At 28.3% G+C, this 10,374-nt stretch overlaps 3 protein-coding genes across 3 annotated transcripts; 1 reads left to right on the top strand and 2 right to left on the bottom strand.

Annotated features, from left to right (window-relative positions):
- Positions 1 to 1,726: 1,726 nt before the first annotated feature.
- On the bottom strand, positions 1,727 to 3,121 carry LOC126848047 (iron-sulfur cluster assembly 1 homolog, mitochondrial). The gene is given in 3 exon segments (XM_050588556.1): positions 1,727 to 2,265; positions 2,441 to 2,497; positions 2,864 to 3,121. Coding segments are annotated over 3 exon segments (396 nt in total). The 5' UTR covers positions 2,948 to 3,121; the 3' UTR covers positions 1,727 to 2,010.
- Positions 3,122 to 3,367: 246 nt separating this feature from the next.
- LOC126859539 (geranylgeranyl transferase type-2 subunit alpha) lies at positions 3,368 to 5,984 on the top strand. The gene is made up of 7 exons (XM_050610936.1): positions 3,368 to 3,475; positions 3,711 to 3,821; positions 3,908 to 4,026; positions 4,101 to 4,288; positions 4,434 to 4,631; positions 4,695 to 5,297; positions 5,401 to 5,984. Exons 1-7 carry the CDS (start codon positions 3,473 to 3,475, stop codon positions 5,841 to 5,843), a joined length of 1,665 nt encoding a protein of 554 aa, XP_050466893.1. The 5' UTR covers positions 3,368 to 3,472; the 3' UTR covers positions 5,844 to 5,984.
- A 226-nt stretch (positions 5,985 to 6,210) lies between these two features.
- On the bottom strand, positions 6,211 to 10,374 carry LOC126859537 (rab5 GDP/GTP exchange factor). The gene is made up of 9 exons (XM_050610933.1): positions 9,481 to 10,374; positions 8,581 to 8,693; positions 8,225 to 8,482; positions 8,012 to 8,141; positions 7,815 to 7,912; positions 7,456 to 7,712; positions 7,220 to 7,351; positions 6,888 to 7,133; positions 6,211 to 6,788 (listed from the first exon to the last, which is right to left on the bottom strand). Exons 1-9 carry the CDS (start codon positions 9,657 to 9,659, stop codon positions 6,348 to 6,350), a joined length of 1,854 nt encoding a protein of 617 aa, XP_050466890.1. The 5' UTR covers positions 9,660 to 10,374; the 3' UTR covers positions 6,211 to 6,347.

The following is a 10,374-nucleotide window of genomic DNA, read 5'->3' as shown; positions in this document are numbered from 1 at the left end:
GTATACCAAACGCGATGCCTACTTATATCCTATGCTTGCTCACATTTGGCTGTTTCCCACAAGTGCACTTTATAAATGTATCGTAAAATGTTATGCGCAAATCGTTTCTCTCTTTTCGCCGTCAACGTAGCGTGGTGACACATTCTATTGCGAATAATAAATAATTTCACAAGCAATATACAATGACAATATAATAATTTTATATATGACAAATAATATAATTTCAATAATAAAAAAAATAAAAAAGTGTTTACGTGTCATACGACATTGATCCACATATATATGCTGTTTGAAAATATGATGACTAAATTAGCTGATTCACGTGTTAATTTCTCTACGCTGATTTCGAAAGTGATGTCAATGAGCATTAGATTTGATTTATATATACATAATTAAATATCTTATATGTCCAAATTACAAAACTTTACGTGATATTAAAATCTAACTTTATTTATTCAACTTGAATCAAGAGAATGGATACTTGGTCAAAGAATTTAAGCAAATGAAAGAAAGTGCGTAGAAAAGTTTACTTAATTAATTCCGCCTGTCTAGGATTACTTATCTATGCGAGAGAGATGTCCGACAAATTTCGACTCATCCATCGATTTCAAATAGAAACATTTCTCAAGGGCCAAATAAATAAATCGATAAGGTATATCGTGATAATATTCATTATCATCGTGAAAATCATGATTTCGCAACGTGTATCGTCATAAATACTACGTTAGCCCCCGAAAAAGACGACGGCTGGCGAGCAAGAAGGGGAGATGGGATGACCATGACAAGATGATCCGGGTATCCCGGAATGAGTCGACACCCGTTATGAAAAGAATAAAACTCCAAATCTAAATATATGTACACGTGGGCGGACACAACAGCGCGGCCCCTGCAAAGCCTGCAAAGAATTCGGTTAATGCGTTCATCAATAATTGATCATGTATCACTTTCTATCTACGAGACCGACGTATTTTGAGACGCATTTCATTTAAAATTCCTTCGCTTTCCATAAATATTAAAAATTGTATTAAAAAGAAATTTATACCCAGACAGTACAAAAAGGCCAAAAAATATTTTAAAAACAATATTCTTAAATCATTTTTTGGACGTTTTTTAGGAATATGTGCTGTCTGAAAACATTTCAAAGTAGAAAATTTCTCTAAATATTATGTATAATGCTTCTTTAATGCTTGCAGAAATATCTTTAAAATATGTGAAATATTATGTGAAAGATTAACACATATTTTAATAAAACGTTCATTAAATAAATAAAACATTTAATATTTTAAATATTAAATATTTAAATTTTCAATATTTTATTATTTATGTAAAATAATTATATTAATTATATATATATATATATATATATATATATATATATATATATAATGTACTCATTTAATCTATTTTTTGAGAAATTTTTTTTTGTATAAGTTTTCTAAATATTTTAAACTATTTTTATATAATCAACGAAAATAATTATATAGTATATGTATATAGTTATTTTTTTAATTATATAAAAATAGTTTAAAATAAATTTAAAAAGCTTATACAATAATAAAATTTCTCAAAAAGATAGATTAAATGAGTACCTTTTCCTGTTTCAGTATCTTTAAAGCAATATGTGTGGCAAATATTAAATGAAACAATAGCTAAAAAAGATTTAAAAAAAAAAGCTTAATTGTATTGTTGCACCTTAGATTATAAAAATAAAAATATATAATCAATATATATTAATTAAATATTTATTTTTAATTATGTATGAAGAAATGTGATAAGTATATGGATGGTATATACAAAATTTGTAACAAATGATAAAGTAACTTATAACAATTTTGTTACAAATTCCTATTCTGCATTGTCAAAACTTTGTCTTTTGATTAAAGACATTGGAATTATAATGTCATATAATACAGAATACTTTAAAGTTCATAATTTAACTAAATTGATTATAATTACATACCAACTATGATAATAAATTTCACACTATTCTTACAATTTCACATAATTACACTACACTGAGAAACTTTCTCCACATCCACATGTCCCTTTAATATTTGGATTATTGAATACAAATTCAGAACTTAATTTGTTCTCGATATAATCCATTTCCGTTCCAAGAAGAGACAGCTGTGCCTTTCTATCAATAAATATACGAACACCATCTTGAATTACTTCCTCATCAAGTTTGGATTTTTCTTTTGTATATTCCATAGTGTAACTCAAACCATTGCATCCGCGTTGCCGTACTCCAACCTTAAGACCAATCTATGAATATAAATATACAAGAATTTTAATTTTAATATATTAAACATGAAAAAAGTTTGAACATTTATTTAAAAAACTTATATATATGTTCTTATAAATATATCTCAGTTATAAAGTTAGACATTTTTCTTTAATATTATTATGTAATTTAAAAGTACTATATATATAGAAATACTTACATATTCCTTTTGTCTTTCAAAATATCTTTAATTTTATTGACAGCACTGGGAGTCTAAAATATAAGACATCTTCATCAATATATATATATATATATATAAATGACTTGTAAAAATAAGGTTATCTTATTATTATCCATCGATATAAACATGTTGCAATATATTATGAAATAATATAACTACGCAAGAAACAAGAACTAAATACGTCGTCAAATCCGTTGTAATAAATAATTCTAATTATTATTAAAAAAAAGACTCGTTTTTAATACTATATCTTGCAATATACTTTTCTCTAAGGTTATTTATTTTCACTTTATGTTCGAAATCAGCGTGTAAATTGTGTAAAGTGTGTAAATAATATGCAGCAGTTTTTGTGAAAAAGTTTAAAAAATAATAATCTATAATTTGTAATATATGCTGACCAGAGTAAGCGCAGCGCGAGTTGGAAGAATTTTTCTTCCTTTCACAGCTCGTATAGCGGCAGCCGCCACCGTGGATGATGCCATTTCTAATGCACGAACCTCACTCGTCGCTCATGCCTTGACGTCATATGCGACACTAAAAAGGCTTCCGCACAATCAAAAATGTCAAGGAACAGAGAACAGATTAGAAATAAGGTCTGACTTGACTTTTGTTAAAGTAACTTTCTTTTCAATTTTCCAGCTTATGTGTGGTGTACATTAGATTATACAAGCTATGTATGTACATATATTAAAAAGCATGGAAATTGGAAAAAAAAATTACTTTCATATGGCGTTTTCGAATAGATGGATTAATCCAACTCAGATTAATTAATCACTAGAATCAAGTAATTGATCACTAGAATCTAGTAATTCAAATATAGGGTATTGGCATTAGAAATGCTTCAAAATATTTGATTGATCAATTGGAACAAAGAAATTTTCTTTTGTTATGTTTGGTCAATCAAATGCTTCAAAACATTTGTAACGTCAAGTGGAATATACTCGTAATACATCAGTTAAACTCATCGATTTGTTCATGATTTACTGGACGAATATAAAAAGAATATAATGGTAAAATAATATAAAAAAATTATATATTGTGTTTTTTAGATTAATTCATTGCTCGTACACTTAATCGTACGTTATAAGTATTTTACAGTATTGTTTTATTGCATATGAAATAAATATAAGTAAGAGCTACTTTATGAATATGTGCTATGTAATCATAGCCAATATCTCGTGTTTAATATGTATGTTTGAAGAGAATAAATAAATAAATATATATATATATATATATATATTTTAGCATGGTCGAGTAAAAGTGCGTACTACAGCGGAACAGGAGGAGATAAAAAAAAGGGAAAGGGCAGCTAAAGTCGCCCAATACAAGGCCGATATTGCTGTAGTATTTCAAAAGGTTTTGAAACTCATTCTTTATCTGCATATCTGTGACTTATTATATGCATTCTCTCATACATGATTGTTATTTCGTTTGTATTTCAGAGGAAAGATAAAATATGGGATGATGAATTATTATTAATAACTAAGCGTATGCTATTAAATAATTCGGATATTTATACATTGTGGAATATTCGTCGTGAAGCTTTCCAGAATAACAAATGGTAACATTACAATAAAATACTTGATTTATTGATTTATTGTGAGCAGAAATTAATTCAACAATGAAAATATATAGGAGTGATGAAGATTATAAGCAATTACTTGAAAACGAGATGAGTTTGACTGAAAACTGTCTTAAAGAAAATCCTAAATCATATAGTGTGTGGCACCAAAGATGTTGGGTGATGGAACAAATGCCTGACCCTGATTGGAAGAAAGAATTATCACTGTGTGCAAAATGCTTAAACATAGATGAAAGAAATTGTTAGTATATCACATTTCTTTTATTACTGTATGCGTAATATATATATATATATATGCTACATATATGCTATATGAGCACATAAATACAAATGCAATATTGCTCTTCTACCAAGTTAACATATCTGAAGATATTTTTTTACTGTAGTTCACTGCTGGGATTACAGAGAATTTATTGTGCAAAAAGCTGGGATTTCTAATGAAGAAGAATTTGAATTTTCTACCACAAAGATACTAAATAACTTTTCAAACTATTCATCTTGGCATTATAGAAGTCGAATATTATACAAAATGTTTGGAACTACATTAGAGGAGATACCAATTATAGATGAAAAATATAGACAAGGTAAGTTTTTTGTAAATTATTTTATGTTTTTGATCTTTTGAAATAATGAATAATATTTTTCAGAGCTCGACCTTGTTATGAATGCAACTTTTACCGATCCAAATGACACTAGTGCATGGTTCTACCAAAGATGGCTTTTGGATAAGTGCTTGACAATTTGTAGACTGTGGCGTGCTCTCGTCAATAAAGATACTGCCATTATTGTTATTGATAACAATATATTGATTGAACCAGTTTCACTTTCACTATATGTCAATAATGAAGTTGTTGATGTACAATGGCAGCTATATCCAGATGAGAAGTTTGCCAAGTTACAAATTGCAAGGTTTGTAAATCCACTGGAAAATTTGGATTATGCCAAGAAAGTTTTTATAAAATTGCAAGAAACTACATATGAACTTTCATACTCACAAATGGAAAGTGCATGGATTTACAAAGATAATTCAAGTTTGCACAGACAAAATAGCAACGACGAACAATTAATTGAACAATTAAAGAGTTATAATCAGCTTTCCAAAATGGAACCAAATAATAAATGGGCCTTATTAACTGGTATATTATTGATGAAAAAAATTGATTTTAAAAAATTTTATATAGATATATTAAATAACTTATCGGCGCTATCGAAAATTGATAGTCTCCGCAAAAATTACTATGAAGATTTGCGTAAGTATATATTTATATCTATATATAATATTAAAATCTCTTACAAAATTTATCGATTCTATCTTTTATTTGTTTTTTATAAACATTTCTATTGTAATTTTAGGAAGCAAACTCTTGATAGAATTTAAATTGCTCGAAATGTGGGAAGGGGAAAACAATGTGGAAATACAGAGCAGAATCGATTTATCGGGATTAGGTTTAACGAAATTACATAATAATCATTACTTTAGCTTTTTTGAGCATGTGTACCTCGATGCGAACCAGTTGGAGAATTCTCTGCATCAGTTTTCTACATTACAACGATGTACAAGACTGTACCTCTCCAGCAATGGCATAACGTCATTGAAACATTTTCCTACTCTACATAATCTCGAAATTTTCTCTTTAAGAAATAATAAATTAACAAGTATAGAGGAGATAATAAACTTAATAAAACGACATAAAAATTTATTAAGCTTAGATTTAAGAAATAATCCAATATATAATACCACAAATATTATACTTGATGATCTAAATACGAGATGTGAAATATTTTTAACCATGTAACTCTTCAATCATTGAAAGAGAAATATAGACTTTATATATGTATTATATTAAAATGTGTTTAATAGTACCTTTTTTAACCTCTATTGGTTATTATTTTTACTATTTTTCAAGAAGATATTAAATTAAAAATAGTTTTTAAAAAAAGGAAAGATTTTCTCAACAAAAATTTAATTGTAATATCATCTCTAGTTCTCTTCTTTTCTAGATAGAAGAAGCATTTTTTTTCTCAAAACATTTTGTTATTTTCATTTATTATATTTTATATAACAGACTTCTTTTAAATATAGACTAATTATAAAAATTTTAATGACAGCAATTTTTAATAAAAATAAAGAAATTTTCAATGATATAAAGATTAAATAATTGAAAATTTCTTTAATTTAACTCTTCTTCTTCGAAAATTCTTTATTTTAACTAAAAATTGTTGCTATAATTAAAATCTTTTATTAAATGTTTCATATATTATATATTTACACATAAATAATATACTTAATTTTTACAATGCTACATGTTCTTATAGTAAGTGGAATAGTTGTCCGAATCTAAATCTGTTGTAGTTATAGAATCACCTGTATGGCATGGTATTGTTGGTATATTTGATCCCTGAATTGTGAAGCCATGATAATCGTCAGAGCTAATCGGCTTCAATACAGATGGTAGGTTTGCTTCGGATGTAGGAGATTCGTCTATTAAACTATCTGTCATATGTTTTTTAAAGAGCTGTGCCTCACCAGGTGCAAAATCGGACTGCGTATCTAAACTGATAAGACTAGTTTCGTCTTCGCCTTTGCTAACCTCTAGGCTATCGTCACCAATAAGGGATGGAAAATCGAATGTCGGCGATGGCGTCACGGAATCTTCTACCAATGATGTTCTCATCAAATCACTTGACAGATCTGTCATTATACCGCTATTCATGTTATCGCCGATTGAGTGCGGATATATCTGTTATATGACACAATTTAAAAAAATATTTAGCAATATTTGATTGATAAAAATAGTGCACTATAAAAAATCAAAAATAAAAGCTGTAGCTAATCTCACCTGCGGAATAATTGGCGGCGGTAGCTGATAACTCTCGAAATCCTCACTATCTAAATTAGTAGGCACTCTCTGACTGTGAGATATCAACAATGGTGTCCTTTCAATCACTTTACTTACATCCTCTTTAATCTTTTCTTTAAATTCTATCATTTTGTTTTTTAATTCTTCTGCTTGTTTCATGATATCGGCATTTTTAGCTTGCAAATCATCCAACAAAGTTATATCTTCACACATAAAGTGTAAACTCTGTAATATAATCAAATATCAATATAATTATTAAATTATATCTATGTTATAGCAATTAAAATTCTCAATGCATAAAGGAATATTACTTCGCATATCATAAGAGCTGATTCCCATGTATTAGCTGGAACACACTCTCCTGACATGTATGCATTAAAGTCCTTTTCAGCCATATTTAAGGATTCTGCAGTCAAGTTTTCGATAAACGATACTGCACAACACTATAACATTATAAATAATTACTCAAAATAATATTGACAAGATTTTGATAATATAGATGACTTTATTTTACAAAATGTAAAACACTTCGATAAATTTGAAATACCAGATTTGTGAAGTAATACCCTCCTTCACCAGTCATTAATCTGCTAGCATTGCAAAACCTTGTAATAAAATTTATATTACTCTTAAGTCGTGCGGGATTAGCCTTTAAAACGATAAATATGAGTGCTGGAAGAAATTCATCAGCGGATGCTGGTCCATCAACAGATTGTTGCAATAATAAAAATATATTTCTACAACAGTGAATAACACAAGCCAATTTCTCTTGAGGCGCTTTAGCAGAGTCCATATTTAAAAGATCTAAAAAAAGTTTTTATTATACTGCACTGCACATAAAGATACATAGAACCAAATTACAAAACATTATGAATTTGTAATAATTAGTAACATAGTATAGCAAACCTGTAATGGATGTGTAAACAAGCTCTCTAACTTCTGAGCTTGTTTCATGAATCCTGCATTCCAAATTCTTGCCGCTAACCCAATTTAATTGCCGTATTCTGTTAAGCATGCACACATATACATACAAGTTATTTAATATTTTTTATATTGAATATAGATGCAATTTTTAAGCTGCTCTCCTAACTTATGATATAAACCTTTTTTGTATAGCCAAGTCTTTTTCTTCATCAGATGTGAATGGAGGGCAGAAAAGAATTCTGTATAACAAAGTCATTGCATATCTTTCAACATAATCTAATAACTTCTCTTTAATATCTGATGGTATATCTGTAACAAAGAACATAATGTAGGTAAATTTTCAAATTATTTTACAGAAATACATAAATATGGCATATGTTACAAATTAAAACCTGCATATTTGGTGCTATTTTCTAGGCGTTTTCCAAACACATGATAAAAATTTTGCGTTATCTCTGACAATTCTTCTATCCTTTTTACATCTTTATTTTGTAGTATGTCTACTACAAACGAATGTATGCACTTTCGTACATCCTTCTCTATTGGGGTCTTGGCTATATATAATAATAAATCTCGATTTTCTGCCTTAATTTTTTCAAGATCCGAATTGTCCTTTAATAACTCATGATATAATTCCTGATAACCTTGAACTTAAAATTTAATGTATTGCATATAATAAAGAAATAATAAAATTTATACATAAATTTAGTAAATAATTATTTACAGTAGTATCATTATTGTAAAATACCTTTTGCAATAGGTTTTCTAAACGAAATGTTTAACAATTTATACTTTTTCTCCTGCTGTACCTTTTTCTCCTCTTTGTGACTTCCAGCATTCACTGATCGATTAATGGTATCTCTAAAAGAATAATAGTGATGTTATGTAAAGTAAAAGTAAATAAAACAAAAATTAATGTTTTTTAAAAAATCAAGGATCAAGGGCAAACCAACAACAAACAAAATGGTTCATCTAGTATATTATTCCATATATATATTATACACAATATTTGTACAGTATTCATTGCGTAAGTAGTCATGCTGATCTCAATCTGTGGCAAAATTTTTTTCAAACAAATACCAATCATTGACCAAATAAAATTGGGAATATTTTTATATAATGCCAGTGGGTATTATATAAAAAAAATTGTTGTGACATGTTTTACTTAATATTGAATGACTACAATTGAAAGTACATAAAGAATGTTTTTGAATTTTGTCATACAAATATAAATTCCAATAACATAAAAATTGTTTACTATAATTTATTTACTGAAGATGTTATTTACTAATTATTGAAGACTATGCTAAACATTACATCAAAAGACTTATAATAGTATTAGAATATTTTAGATGCCAAACTGATCATATAATTAATATTTTATTACTAAAATTTAGAAATTTATAAAAAAAGAAGTTAATCAGTTTAATTTCTTAAAGATTCAATTCATGATCAATATCCAAAAAGGATTTCTTGTGAAAAAAATCTAAGGGAAAAGACTAATACTTACAGTGAATACTCTACAAATAATACACATCTATAAATATTATATTTGCGCTAATGTCGGTTTATGCTGGCAAATCTTCATTACATCCAGAAGAATAGCATGAAATATAACATGACATTTTAAGGAATAAATAAATATTACGTGTCTGAAACTTGCGAATGAGATATGCGTTCGGCCTGGGCGCGTCGTTTTTGCAAATGTTCCCGATGACATTTGCTGCAGTAACCTTCCCATTCCGCATTGCCATAAAATCCACAGCCGTTCTTGCACTTCAAATCAGCTTCGTCAATACGAAGAGTCGGTGTCTTCGTAGAATACATGCCTTCACGCAATCAAAATGTTTCTGCCGGTAAGTAGATATGAAGCTGTCCTTGACGGTGACAGTAGAGAAGCTTAACCTAACCTAACTTAACCTAACTTAAAATCTATATCCAAGTCCCACAATTTGGGAAAAGTATCTCTTATATTTCAATCTCCGTCAACACTCATTTTTATTATCCTTGTAACCGGTGAACGGTGATAATATTTTGCGAATCATTGAATATCACTTTTAATGAAAAAATTGACAAAACGCGAAAACAGATCAATCAAGCAGTAGCGAACATTGACATAGTATATTATACGTCTATGGCCTGTGGCGAAGAACTTCTTTGTTTTGATTAAGTTACTTTTACAGCGTCAAATAGAACGCACTCAATGACGAGCTTCGTCGAACGTATTGATTGGCTGTTATTGTAAAAGACTTTTAGATTTCTTCTAGAAATTTTCTATTTAACAAACAATTAGCATCTTCAAGAGATATGTTCATGAAATCAATATGAGCATACTCTCTGTTTTCTTCTTGAGAACTATTACAGTTCTTAAAACGAGGTGAAAATTACAAAAGTGAACAAACTTACTAGATTTCAACAAATGAAATTGTAAATATTCTAGTGAATTTCCTCACTTTTGTATTTTTCACTTCGTTTCGAAAACCGTAATAGGCCTCTTTGTCAATTCTTGTACAATTTTCAATAAACGAACACAGCCTAGGAC

This window comes from Cataglyphis hispanica, chromosome 3 (genome assembly GCF_021464435.1).
Source record: "Cataglyphis hispanica isolate Lineage 1 chromosome 3, ULB_Chis1_1.0, whole genome shotgun sequence".
NCBI classification, from domain to species: domain Eukaryota; kingdom Metazoa; phylum Arthropoda; class Insecta; order Hymenoptera; family Formicidae; genus Cataglyphis; species Cataglyphis hispanica.
This window is presented reverse-complemented; position numbering and strand designations above follow the sequence as displayed.

Coding starts and splice junctions, on each gene's coding strand:
- LOC126859539 (XM_050610936.1), top strand. Junction 4,027..4,100: donor GCTTTCCAGAATAACAAATG/GTAACATTACAA, acceptor GAAAATATATAG/GAGTGATGAAGATTATAAGC. Junction 4,632..4,694: donor AGATGAAAAATATAGACAAG/GTAAGTTTTTTG, acceptor AATATTTTTCAG/AGCTCGACCTTGTTATGAAT.
- LOC126859537 (XM_050610933.1), bottom strand. CDS start 9,659: ATGTATTCTACGAAGACACCGACTCTTCGTATTGACGAAGCTGATTTG. Junction 7,913..8,011: donor GACTTGGCTATACAAAAAAG/GTTTATATCATA, acceptor CATGCTTAACAG/AATACGGCAATTAAATTGGG. Junction 7,352..7,455: donor GGTATTACTTCACAAATCTG/GTATTTCAAATT, acceptor ATAATGTTATAG/TGTTGTGCAGTATCGTTTAT.